The 14,369-nt window shown below is 33.9% G+C and overlaps 1 protein-coding gene across 1 annotated transcript in view; it reads left to right on the top strand.

The window, feature by feature from the left end:
- The window catches only part of RYR2 (ryanodine receptor 2), a 276,429-nt gene extending 262,621 nt beyond the window's left edge, over positions 1–13,808 (top strand). Inside the window, exons 97-105 of the mRNA XM_087718053.1 lie at positions 1,512–1,645; positions 4,108–4,168; positions 4,597–4,743; positions 5,250–5,384; positions 6,489–6,645; positions 8,245–8,309; positions 9,718–9,818; positions 10,562–10,613; positions 12,525–13,808. Of these exons, the coding sequence (XP_087574179.1) occupies positions 1,512–1,645; positions 4,108–4,168; positions 4,597–4,743; positions 5,250–5,384; positions 6,489–6,645; positions 8,245–8,309; positions 9,718–9,818; positions 10,562–10,613; positions 12,525–12,620 (948 nt within the window). The 3' untranslated portion in view covers positions 12,621–13,808. The remainder of the gene's footprint in view (positions 1–1,511; positions 1,646–4,107; positions 4,169–4,596; positions 4,744–5,249; positions 5,385–6,488; positions 6,646–8,244; positions 8,310–9,717; positions 9,819–10,561; positions 10,614–12,524) is intronic.
- The last annotated feature ends 561 nt before the right edge of the window (positions 13,809–14,369 follow it).

Below are 14,369 nucleotides of genomic sequence, written 5' to 3'. Positions count from 1 at the left end.
AGAGTAACACTTCATATAGCTGCAAGAGAAAGAATTTTATCTAACTGAGGTGGCAACAACTGGTGATCCATCCCTCCGTCCCTCCCTCTCTCTCCCTCTCTCTCCCCCTCTCTCTTTCACTTAGCAACTATTGTTTCTGATTTAAGGAATTGATTGTGGTTGTTAAATAAGAAGGTATACATTACTCTGTATTTTAAAAACAATGCACTAGTGTTTTAGATTAAAATAAAGTTGAGTTGGCTCTATTTATGAGTCAGCATAGATGGAGCTACAACTTTTATGTATGACTTCATTCTCTCTTCAAACCAACATACATTCAGTCACAAGAACAAGGCTTGCTCAGTAAGTGGATAGTACTTTTATGTTCAGAATCATTATCAGTTTGTGATTTAAGATGTATGGCACTTTTTAACCCGCTATAATATTAATGCTACACCTAGATGAGTCTTCTCCCAGAGATTTTCCAGTTCCTGTAGAATATATTTTATCTTGCACACTTCTGCTAACAGAAGAAGTCCTAAGATATGTCTCCCCCACTCTCTTGGGCTATCCAATAGGGAAAAGAATATCCCCCATTTAAATACAAAGGGTTTTAAAAAACATTTTTTATTTATATGCAATAATTAGAAAGCAACAACATAAACAATATGCCTATTGATATAAGAGGAACTATATATTATGTAATTAAATTAACTATCTGAGAACACATTAGCTATCTTTCTATACCTTCAAAAATGGGCTCACTTTAATGTTCTCTGCCATCACTCCTATAGTGGCTTCCTAGTTGATAGTCTTCACTCTAGTTTTCTTTTTGTTTCTTGTCTCTGCAGCTTTATTTTCTTGAGTTAAATCTTAAAATTGCTTCTCAACGTGTCACAGATGAACTTCCAGCTCTTGAAGCCGTATTGATTTAGCTGACAATACTTGTAGTATTTTTTGCACAGAGTCTCTTGTCTGCCCTTCTTCCCCTCTTGTTCCTCAATACTTATTAACCTGGGGAAGGGAGGAGGTTCCCTACTATTTCCAAACACTCTTATATTCTCTTCTTTCTCTCTGTCTCTGCTCCTTTTTCCATCTCTGCCTTCTCCTTCTTGCCAGATCCAAAGTTAGAATATTGCCTCTTCCCAAATTAGTTCTCTTTCCTCATTTCTGTCACCCTTCCCATTGCCAAGACTAATTTAGAGCCCACAAATCTAAGATAAACAGCTTCCTGACTCTTCACATAATTTTTGTTTGCATTTAACATCCTACTCATTGTAGAAGATCCTGCAATCCAGTTTATCAGTTCTCTTCAAACACTGGAGTATAGAACCTATAACTTGTTAGGTCAAATATCTTTCTAATTTGAACCTCTTACCCCATGAGGTAGATGCTCCAGAGGTATATAAAGATATAGAATTTTATATAAAAATATTACACCTTAATCACTGCATGATGAGGGTTCTGTAAAAACTTGAGTTTAGATAAATAACATTTCAGAAGGAAAAATAATTGTTACTATATTGTTTCAGGTTATGGATAAATATGGAGAGTTTTATGGCAAAGACAGAATCAGTGAATTGCTGGGAATGGACAAGGCTGCTCTAGATTTCAGTGATGCTCGAGAAAAAAAGAAACCCAAAAAGGATAGTTCTTTATCAGCTGTGTAAGTATTTAAAATGTTGCTTTAAAGACTACTCAAACATTTATTTGTTGTTGAACCTTCAACATTTCTCTTGCTTTTAACGTCTGACTTATAGCCTTCTTTCTCATATAAACATGAATTATTCCAAAATATAAGTGTGCATACATTTCAGAAGCATAAAGTATATATGGTAATGAGAAACTATTTTTGTGAAACTAATATAGTTCATAAACTATATTTGTGAAATATAGAATGGTATAACTCAAGGAAGCAAATATATAATATGCTCCTCCTTCCTCCTATTTTTTCCACAATTATTTTTTTACAATGATTTTTGAAAATAATATCTTCATAACTATATTCGTAATCAAATAATACTTTGGTTCTAAATCTTATTTAGCTTTTTGCCATTTATTTCATATTTTTTTATGTTCTTAAACTTACAGTTAATTTTTCTTTTGCTCAGAAACAAAGATAGATTTACCAGGTAGCTGTTCACACTTACCTTTCTGAAGATCTCTGATAGCTTTAAGATAGTTAGATAAATAGTTTCCAAAAGGGATTAGAAGTGAGCCTACTGAATTTAGTGTCTTCAAAAGGTTCTGCTGTGACTGTGAGTTTGATAGTTAATACCTTCATTTCTTCTATCCCATGGTTGATTGCTGCTCTGAGGTCTCTTTACAAGCAGCTGTGCAGAGCACATGTGGCCCTCTCCTTTTCCAAGGAGGTTCCAAACCACCAGTCCACTCACCAGTTACTTGGTCTTTTCCACAATTGTCATCATTTTTCTACAGAGAGATGTACAACTCACCATGCCTCCATCACAAGTCTAATACCTATTCTGTCAATAATAATGCTATTATTCTGTATAACAATAGCATTTAGACTTATATACAACTTTACAGCCCTCTCTAAGTGGTTTACAAAGTCAGCATATTGCCCCCAACAATTTGGCTCCTCATTTTACTCACCCCAGAAGGATGGAAGGCTGAGTCAAGCTTGAGCCTGGTGAGATTTGAATTGCCAAATGCAGGCAGCCGGCAAGTCAGCAACAATAGCCTGCAGTATTGCACTGTGCCACTGTGGCTCATGTTCCAATATGATACATGCCATTATTTATTAGTATTACAACAATGAACCCAGTGTAACATTGTGTAAAGTAATATATGGGCATAAATTTGACATTACAAATATTATCATTCAGAAACTAGGGTTGGTGAGAGAACACTTTAAAACAAATGAATTAGAATTAATTAGCAGGCTCAGTTCTATTTCCTATAAACTAAATACAAATAAAGGCTTCTTATCATACTGCATATTGAATGTTTAAGCAAGGATTGCCCATTATGACAATTAATTATTAGTGTTTATACCTTTTATATTTAATTCCATCTGTGAAGGATTATGTCATAATAAAGGGGTTTATTAACACATTTTAAAATTCATTAATGAAACTCATTGCTTAGCAAATTTATGTGTGTGTGTTTGTGTGTGTGAGAGACAGAGAGAGTATATATGATTTTCAAATTACTAGAGGAATTTATGACTTGCACTTTTATACTTTAATAATGCTGACAAGAACTGGAATAATACTCTACTCTCACTATTTTTGTTTTGAGGAGAACTCAAATAATAATACTGGAATAATACTCTACTCTCACTATTTTTGTTTTGAGGAGAACTGGCAACTCACAGTTCTCAAAACAACAGCTGTTATCATTGGTTAGCTTGTCAGCATGAGTCCTTAGAGTAGATCCATCAGCTAGAATCATATTCTTTTGAACTGAAGGAGCTAACATGTTCCATTAATCAGCTGTACCATGCCTGGCAACAGAATAACAGAGTTGGAAGGGTTCTTGGAGGTCTTAACCACCATGCTCAGGCAGGAAACCCTATACCATTTCAGACAAATGGTTGTCCAATCTCTTCTTTAAAACTTCCAGTGTTGGAGCATCCACTGACACATAAGTAAGTCTAGACTATGACATATACCTTAAATATTATAATCTAGATTTAGTGCTTTAGTGAAAGAGGGAGGGAGAGAGTAAACCTGGAAGTGTTCTGTTTAGCATAAGGAACCATCTGAAATGAATTAGTACTTTCTAGTATCACCCAGAAGGCAAGAATCAATACATTTGTGTAATACCAATGAGTGGTTCTAGGCTCTTGCCACATCAGTTATTTAATTTTACCCAGATTGAATTTTTTTCTGATCTTCCTTTGCTTCAAGATTTTATGCATGATTAAACTTATACATGATTTTACTTTTTTACTTAAAAAGTAAAGCCTGAGGCAACCTTGAATACAAGTATATATTGTTTTTGTGGCTACAATATAGAAGTATTTTGCTACTGCTTCTGGAACTTTTTGAAAACTTCCCACTTAGCCTACATTCAGCAAAGTACCTAGTGATTGATGATCAATGACTCATCTTTTCCATCTTTAAATTTACCTTATTTCTTCTTTTATATGTGCTCTTTCAGGCTGAATTCTATTGATGTAAAGTATCAAATGTGGAAACTAGGTGTTGTTTTCACTGATAATGTAAGTATGTAATATCAAGTTAATATTAATTAGAATATTAAAATAGAACTAGTTTAAATCACTTTTCAAAACTCTTCACCAAATTTATGGGTAAATAAATTGGATTGATGGATTCTCTAAATATTTCCAGGAGGAGACAAAATTCCTTCAGGACATTACTGGGTCTTAAAAGTAATAGTAACGCTCATGGGAAAATTTCCCTTATGTTGTTTTCTCTTGAGATTTAACTGAAGCACGGAATTAAGATAATAAAGTTATGAAGACTTCATGTGTTTTACATAATGTATTACCTGTTTTATTCTTTTAAATTAAAATATATGTTTGATTAAAAAGTCTTTGGAAGTTACAATTACAGTTACAGTACAAAGAAGTTTTTATCTGACTGTGTGTTCTTTTCTTAAATCTGTTTTGTTCCTTTTCTTCTAAAGTCTTTTCTGTACCTGGCCTGGTATATGACCATGTCAGTCCTTGGTCATTACAACAATTTTTTCTTTGCTGCACACCTCCTTGACATAGCAATGGGATTTAAAACATTACGAACGATTCTATCATCAGTGACCCACAATGGGAAACAGGTAATAGCTCTTTATTCTGCCATTAACTTTGTGAAAAGTTACATGCCACTCTTTAAAATAAGGTTTACGAAGAGGAACAGTTATATAACTATGCCAACCATGAAAGAAATCAGAGAACATTTGTTTATTTAAAAATTTGGAGGAAATGTAATAAACTCTGAATTCTACTTTTGATTCATTTCCATAAGGTTCCCAATGCATTTGATATAATAATAAAATATGCAGATCTACTTTTATTTCTTTTCAATCAAAATTGTCATGATTTCAATTGTAATACAATTGTCTATATATTTTGATCATTTAAAGACTACAGTAAGCCCCACCCAAATTCATTTGGAATGACTCCCATATAGCAGAAGAGTATTTGCTTTTCTTTATATAATTTGTAAATTGTTTAATATAAAATAGAAATGAAATGAACATTGATTTTCTTATGGTTTTTTGAAAATAAGTTTACAATCAAGGAACTCCAAAATATTCATTAATTTATTACTTCTTCCTTTTAGCTTGTACTAACTGTGGGATTACTAGCAGTGGTAGTTTATCTATACACAGTAGTTGCTTTCAATTTCTTCCGAAAATTCTACGATAAGAGTGAAGATGGAGATATGCCAGATATGAAATGTGATGACATGCTAACGGTAAACTTGACTTTTGTTTTTCTTCTAATTTGTTAATATGATTCTAAATGGGTAAATTTTTAAGAGTGGAGACAGTTTCTGTTTACAAAACACAAAGGGATACATCAGCAACCCATGCAATCTTTCCAAATCCTCTTTATAGATTTTCACAAATGCTTCATTGCAAGAACAGGTATAATGTCATATTGTACTGAGAGTCAACCACAGTAACTGCCACCTTCTATGCCTGCGGCAGGAATGGACTCCAAATTTCCTGGTTTCTAGCCTAGTGCTTTTAACTACTATCTCAACCTGTCTCTCAAACTGTGGTTACATTCTGTAAATTGATGAAAGCATCATGTAATAACAGAAGTTTGCTCAATTTTTAGTGCTGCTTCTGTCATTGATGTTTTTCATATGAATGCAGGACTCTAGCCCATTAACCTTATTGAATTGGGTAAAGTATTAGAATAAGAATCATTTAGATGGTTAGTATTCATTTTTGATAATTGTATAGTGCTTTGAATGTATAATGTTCAAGATAACATACATTCATTCTTCTAAATGAATATACTACTATTATGCTAATTAAAATAGTGTGGGGACCTCAATGCTCTCTGAGTTTGATTATTTTCTTGAAGACATTTAATTACCCAACTAGATAACATCATTAATGCTATAAGAGAACGGGGTTTGCTCTCTGTTTAAATTCAGATGGCTTGCCTATCAGTGTTGGCAGGAGTATTCTTGGTGGTTCCTTAATTAGGCTGTTGTTTACTGTTTGATTGTTAGTCTGAGTTGGTAGTTACAAGTTGATTAGGGATTTACTACTTCAAGCAGTAAGTCAAATGTAAGTGTGGTTTGGCAGTTATTTTTCAAAACTCTGAAATATTGATTCTTTTGTTTAAGGATTTTGTTTAACACACTCCTCTATTTGCAAGCACTCAAGTACCTCTAAGTTTGATGATAAAAAATTAAAAGACTAACTGAACTATGGCAAGAATTGAGTTCCCTTCGTTCAAATAAACTATAAATATTATGTAAATATAATAAAGATTTACAAAAATAAAAGATTATGCAAAATGTACTTTTTAAACTGTGATAATTTTTTCATGTTGCTTATAGTGCTATATGTTTCACATGTATGTGGGAGTACGTGCTGGTGGTGGAATTGGTGATGAAATTGAAGATCCTGCAGGCGATGAATATGAAATATATCGAATCATCTTTGATATTACATTTTTCTTTTTTGTAATTGTTATTCTACTAGCTATCATACAAGGTATGTTTCCATTATTTTTATCAGTTTAAATGCTTTTTATAACTACCAAAATCACCCTTTCCTAACTGATAATCTACATCTATTTTTTTCTCACAGTGTGAAATGTATGGTGAAATATGTAAACTTCTTGTACCTAATATAATTGCTTATGTTCTTCAATCTTTGAAACATAATAATCTCAGGTGAAAGACTAAAGGCAAATTCTAGAATGAATTCTAGAGTTATTTTCTTCGTTCTTGGTGGGAAAAGATTTTTGGAGTCCTTTACTCAATCCCTTTTGAAGCAGATTTCCCCCCCCCCAAAAGGCATTGAATAGAAATATAAAATGGAAGGAATACATTCTAAGTCAAATTTCTTAAAATGGGGAAGACTGGTTCTTTTCTCTTGTGGAAGAAACATAAAGATTTTCTATATTTCTATCTTCTTTTGCTCAGATTCTGTCTATGTAAATTTCCACTTCTGCATGCAAATTATTAGAAAAGCAAAGTTTACTTAAAAAAATGAATTTGCCTTTAATTTTATTATCCTCTGCATTGTTCAAGCTTGATTTTGAGCCATACCACTAATAAGATTTTTATCATATGGTGTATCCTTTAGCAACTGCAATGTTTACTTTCTGTGTAAAAAGTCTTGTTGACAGGAAGGAAGCGATGACATTGAAAAGGGGTACACATACATAGGCACACAGATATACATAAGCATACACACATGCATAGACACACTCTCTCTAATTATTAATTAATTGTATCAAGAAACTTTGATTTAAATGACAAACAAGACCATCTGTGAGGAGTCCTCTTTTTTTCTTACAGTAAATAAGTTGAATAAACATAGGTAATAAGTCTATTTTGAAATTAGTACTGGGTTTCAGGCTAGAGATTTTTGTAATTTCATGTATCAGATCAGATGTCCTAGGTTCTCCTCCCCCCCTCTACAGTTTGGTAAGGTAGTCAGTACCATTATAAATAAAGTAGCAAAGGCTTTCCTTCACAATCCTCCCTCCCCTTTCAAATGTTCCCTTTGGGAAGACTTGATCATAATGTAAGGATGATTCCCATTGGGCCATTCTCGCAATTTTGGGGAATACTGCCAGACTGCTAGATAGAATGCTGCAACTCCTTAATTATTGAAACAGGACAGAATTTTCTTTTGTTCTTTGAGTGTCATGAAATCTGCCACCAAATCTGTCAAGAAGTGCACTTTTCCTCATCTGTATTCCAATTTATACCCAACCTTCTCAAGGTCTACAGAAAGTTTCCCATTTATCATGGATGACAAGTGGCCTCTTAAAATGGGGGAAACTGTGTATGCATAATAATACACCAAAATACACATGACCGTTTGCAACTGCTTTCAAAACTCAGTGTATATGACAAAAAAATGGTTGGTACAAGGTTGTTCAGTAAAGCTGTGAATACTGTATCTAATTGTTTGCAGCATACTATCTGGCTATTTGTATTTGAAAATCTCCACCAAATATATTCAAAGGTGCATGGCACTTTGTGGTAAAGCATGAATCTTCATATTTAGCATTAATTTGTCAATTTGGCAGTTTTTGTCCTAGTTCCTCAAAAGTTTAAATTATAACCTTATTGCCAGGCTTGATTATTGATGCATTTGGAGAATTAAGAGATCAGCAAGAACAAGTTAAAGAAGACATGGAGGTAATGATTTTCTGTATTCCCCTTTTGATCCATAAATATTTCTGCAAAATATCACCTACTCCATATAGTGTCCAGAAAATAGCTTCTTCTTTAATTAAGAGTAGAATTAAGATGCCGAAGGCTACAGAGTAATTTGAACTGCTTCCCTGCTGTGCATGAAATTAGATTTGATATGATTATGTGCTATAAAGTCAGTATGGACTCTTAGTAGTCACTTAGATAGATTTTCTCCATATTGATTTGTACCTAAATTGCCCTTTTAGGTTTTCCAATGGTACACTGGGTCCTTGCTGCTGGTCATCCTCTTCTTTTTGCTTCCATGTTTCCCAACATTTTGTAAAGAGTTAGGTTTTTACATAATGTGCCTGAAGTAGGATAATTTGAGCCTAGTTATTTGTGCCTCAAGTGAGAACTCATGGGTTGATTTGTTCAATGATCTATTGGCTTGTTTTCTTGGCTGTCCACAGTATTCTCAGGAGTCTTCTCCAACACCAAAATTCAAAAGTGTATATACTCTTCCTGTACTGCTTCTTCAAACTTTGAAGCCAGTAAGATAGCCCTCTATGTAAAATAGGAAATACTATTAAATAATAATATTTAAATGTGCGTGTTTATCTATGAAGCACCATCATTGTCAATACAATAGGCAAGCAGGTGATCTTTCTGGAGTGAGGTGGAGAATTGTTTCTTTTAAACTCAAAAGTGGGCTGAAAAAAAAGACATTGCAGAACATCTTTCTCTTTTGTTTTTCTCATATTATCCAAACTACCCAATGACTTCAACGTTGAAGAATGACAAAGTCATTCTTCGTTTTGCTCTCTAAAGTAATCATCCAAAGTAGGCATGTCTAGAATGTCTCTCTCAGTGAGACTTTGCTGTCTAAATACCTTCTGCTTCAAATCTATATCCCAGGGCACTTCTCCAAGCTCAGCCTCTAGCAGAAGGGGCATGGGGATTGCAAAGGGGAGGTGAGGGGACAGTCAGAAAGATCCAGATGGATCATAGTCATGGCTGCAGTCTTGATTTAAAAAAACCATGTATGTGCCTGATTAGGGATGGGATTTGTCCCTGCTGCTGCACTGACTCAGGAAAGAAAATTCAAAGGACAGCAGCACATGGCAAAATAGTGCAGTATACTTAAAATAAAGCCATTTTATATATTATATTGTATTATATATATATACACACACATACCACCCATCTCCCCCAGAGAGGGTCTCTGGATAAGGACATTTTGTTCTGTGTTTGAAATAACTAAAATGCAAACACAGAATAATAAAAAAATGCCAGCCTCAAGTTTAAAACCATTTTTGAAAAGTATGGAATTCTCACAAATATGTGCATGTACACACAGGATGAAATTGAAGCAAATATGTTAACAATATATATCTTTCTAAATTCTTTTTAGACTAAATGTTTTATCTGTGGAATAGGTAATGATTATTTTGATACAGTGCCACATGGCTTTGAAACACATACTCTACAGGAGCACAACTTGGCTAATTATCTGTAAGTACATTAATTTTTCATGTAAACTAATCAATATTAATATTAACCTCCTGTGACCTTTTTAAGGAAATGAAGTTTGAACAATAGACTTTCAGCAACTTGTAATTTTGCAAATAACATGTGGTAATTTGTTTCTAAATATAAAGAGTATATTAGACATAATGATTGTATAGTTAGCAACATGTAAATTGTGTGTGCCTTTATGTGTTTTGATAAAACACTTACTGTATATCTGAAATTATGTTGTAAATTTGGAAATCTAGAAAATTTCTCCAACACAAAGACTGCTATACTGGCAATTCAGAAAATATATCCTATTAAATCCTATTACATTACATACAGTATGCAAATCCTTACAGAATGTCTGATTTACTTTAATTTTGGATTGTGTTATCATTAATTTTTATAATGAATTATAATACTATTGATTGTACTTTCTTGAGAATTCTACTGATCTGAAATTAGATCTTGTTTTAGCATCTCAGTTTGGAGAATTCTCTTCAACCAGCACTATCTAATTAGTCCAGTTCAAGAAAGTTTGATGGGAAGAGGGGAGGAAAGAATCCACAGACATACAGCTTATTTACGATCCAACAAACTTCAATGATTGTCTGAACTAAACTCAGGCAACCAATTTGTAAAATGTTCAAAATACTTACGTATCTCAATTTTATAAGAAATAGTCCATGTATTATTTTGTATGCTATCAATAATAATGATCATGGTTTTGTTCTTTATTTCAGATTTTTTCTGATGTACCTCATTAATAAAGATGAAACCGAACACACTGGTCAAGTAAGTCAACGTCATATGGATCATTAAAATTGTAACTGTATTTTTTGTATTTCTTTCATCTATCTTAATGATTCAAGCAATGGCAGCACTCCAGATACTTTCATAGTACAATGTACATCTGAACTAACTGGAGGCTTGATATATGCAGATCAAATAATCTTTCTTAACATTCCAGATCATAATACCTAAAAGAATATATCATGATCACGTGAGGTGTTAGTACCACTTTATAATGCTTTGTAAGACAACACTTGGAATACTGCATCCAGTTTTGGTTGCCACAATATGAAAATAATGTTGAGACTCTAGGAGGAATGCAGAAAAGAGGAACAAAGCTGATTAGGGGACTGGAAGCTAAGACATACGAAGAACAGTTGCAGGAATTGGATATGCCTAATTTAATGAAAAGAGAGACTGGTGATGACATGATAGCAATGTCTAAGGGGCTACCACAGAGCAGAGGAGGCAATCTATTCTCCAAAGCACCAAAGACAAGACAAAAAGCAATGGATAGAAACTAATCAAGTGGAGAACTAATCTAGAACTTACAGTTAGAACAATTAATCAGTGTAATGACTTGTCTTCAGAAGTTGTGGGTGCTACAACAAGTAGGTTTTTAAGAAGAGATTGGACAATGATTTGAAATGGTATAGTGTTTTCTACTTGAGCAGGGGATTAGACGAGAAGACCTCCAAGGTCCCTCCCAGCTCTTGTTATTCTTTTGTTTTGTTGTATGTGGAAGGAAATCCTACAATTGCTTCTTTTAAAAGAAAAAGAAGAAAAGGCATGGTTTTGGGGACCATGGCTGGAGGGTATGATGTTGCATTGCAGTGTGGTCTTTGGCCTTTGGTTTCTGCTGCATCTGTCTCCAGGCACCTCTCAAAGGAAACCTCTATGGCCTTTTCTAAAATGCCAGCGAAGGCAAAATGCTCTCCCAAGTGCAGCCTTTGGACCTGAGAAGTGTAGATCTTCTATTCTTGCGTAGAATAGATTTGGCCCTTTTGAAGGATAGCCAAGGTAAGGCAGGAATGAAGGCACTACTTGAAGCTATCAGTTGAAATGGGTATGGTTGATGGTGTAACATGTTGGGAGGCTTTCTGCTAGAAGTTGAGGTAAAGTCTTCACGTTAGGACTGATTGGATAGCATATCAAGAGTTCATGGCAAGAACTGGTACTCATCATGCTGCGGCTTCTCAAAGGTCTCCATCAAGTTCCTTTAAACACTTCTACGTATTCTACATAGATTTGTTCCTACTAAATTATGCGGCGTAATTTTTTTTTGAAAAAATAAAAATTTGAAAAGCAGACAAATAAAAACTACTAGGGATGCACCCTGATATTTTCAATTCAGGCCTTGTACTTTTGGAGTATCCATATGAAATGTTCCTCACCCCCCGCCTCATTTCTTCATAATTTTGTTTCTATCACTTGTTCAATTGTACAACTTTATTCTAACTGATTGTTTTATCCTATCATCAACTATTTACACTTTGAGTCTTATTATGTAACAATTCTACATTGCCAATTAAATTTGAAGACAGTCTTTTCTGGACCAATTGTACTGATAGCACAATCAAGGAGGATAAAGTTGAACCTTGTTTTATCTAAATTCTTTTTTCCCCTTTTTGTACAGGTGGTGTACTCTTTGAGTTTGTCCAAACTTTTTCTTTTTTTTGCAAATAGTTTCTGTTTTCAGCTTCATTTTAATAGAAAGAAAAAACCTTGAATGATATCCTGAGGGCGTACAGGAAGAGGGCCTATTTGCAACTGAAACATAAAGCCATGTCTTACGTACAGTAGTTTGGAATATAAACAAAGCTTCTATGATCATTTCAAAATTATTTACCGTAAGAGTTGAAAAATTCCAGATGGCATGAAAGAGGTTCTAAAGTTACCTTCTGTGTTTTGCAGGAGTCATATGTTTGGAAAATGTATCAAGAACGATGCTGGGAATTTTTTCCTGCTGGTGATTGTTTCCGAAAGCAGTATGAAGATCAGCTAAACTAATTATAATTGAGGACCATCCCTTGAGATTCCATCAACACTTTTCCCGATTCCCTTGGGAACAATCATCAGATTTTCCAGACCCGTTAAACAGGATGCTGTTTGGAGCAGCAAAACCTTTTTTTTAATGACTCCTCTGTTCTTTTTCTTCTGATTTTGCTTTGAGAACAATGAGAACTTAACTCTAGCAAGAGAAGGGAAAAAATCCCACACAACAAATCCCCATATGTCACATGAACACATTTACACAAAAAGAGACTTGTGACAGATTTTATTTTTCCTTCTAAGACTGCCTGATGACTTCCTTAAATAGGAGAACACATGTGGAATAATGTGATAGTCACATTTCTTCAGTCATTTATTTCATCATCCTAGAAGGAATTCTGTGGTTTGCAGAGGGCTTTAAAGGATTCTGGGGGACACTAAGTTGTGGGGAAATAGTGCCTTACTATATGTAGGTTGAGCTATGCAGAAGATGAGTGCATGATGACATCTTATATTTTGTTTATCTGTCCCCTCTTTCCTCCCAATTTAATATTTATTTTGTCTTTTGGAGGGATTTGGGTGGGACTTGGTTGTGCACACCTTTTTAACTAGATGATGGCGTGTCTCAGGATAAAAAGTAGTAGTTGGGTTTTTTGTCATTAAGTTAAATTCACAAGAATCTTCCTCTTTCACTCGTACACTTATTTTGGTAATGCTGTAATGCAGCACTGTAACTTTATGAAATCTTTGTATGAAAACAAAAACACTGCAGAAAAATGTTAAAAGGAATTATTTCATTGCATGTTTATTATGCAAGTTTAAACAACAGAAAGCAACCTTTTGAAGCAAGTTGATCAACATGAAAAAAAATCACAATAATATTCATAGTAATCAAGTGTTGTGGGCTTTATCGTACATTTGAAATCAGTGTCATCAACCCACAAATTATGTATGTATTATGAACTTGCCAGTAGTTTGGTTTCATTTTTCTTCTCTGTTCCTTTTGTTGCTGTTCATTTGGTCATTTGTGATCATTAGTGGAATTAAAGCTTTTCTTAAGTTAGTTTTTTAAAATCAAAGGTAAAGCAATATCCATTCAGGGATTTCATTAGTTGCACCATGAAGCACCAAGAATGTGTAACACTCCACGTTGAGTCCTTTTTAATTGTAACACCAATCAAATAAAAAGAAAGATTTGGAATGGAAGTAGAGTGGTTTTCCACTCCCTTGGCTTCTTTGTGAAATCATTTCAAAATGAAGTCTTTAAGATTCTGTTTTTGGGATGAAATTTTACAGAAAGTTCTATATTCCTAATGTGGTTGCTTTGGTCCCCTTGGATTTTTCTCCTTTTTATATTAATTGCAAATTATTTGCTTAGCCACAGTTTATGGTACAAAAAGATTTATTGCAGTAATTCTGTAGCTAAAATGAAGATAGCATCCTCATATTATCTTGTACTAGCTTCACTTCTAAAGAAATGCTTTAAAACTGGAGATTATATTTCATGTATCTATTGAATGGGACTCTGGCTCACCAATCCTATACTGTAATAAATTTGCAGGTTTTTGCTAAAAACCACAAAACTATTTATCATAGAAAAAAAATATATCCAGAAAACTTGATTATCATCTAGTAGTGAATAAATCAATTGGTTTGTGACTGTGTGTTGGATGTAAGCATTGTTTGAAACACTGAATATTGAATGTCTTTTAATTTTTCAGAGATATTTTATTGTGAGAAATTTTAGGCTTCTACTCCAGACTACAA

Source organism: Thamnophis sirtalis, unplaced genomic scaffold (assembly GCF_051295495.1).
Source record: "Thamnophis sirtalis isolate CommonGarterSnake01/CBP01778 unplaced genomic scaffold, rThaSir2_p1.2 scaffold_6, whole genome shotgun sequence".
NCBI classification, from domain to species: domain Eukaryota; kingdom Metazoa; phylum Chordata; class Lepidosauria; order Squamata; family Natricidae; genus Thamnophis; species Thamnophis sirtalis.
This window is presented reverse-complemented; position numbering and strand designations above follow the sequence as displayed.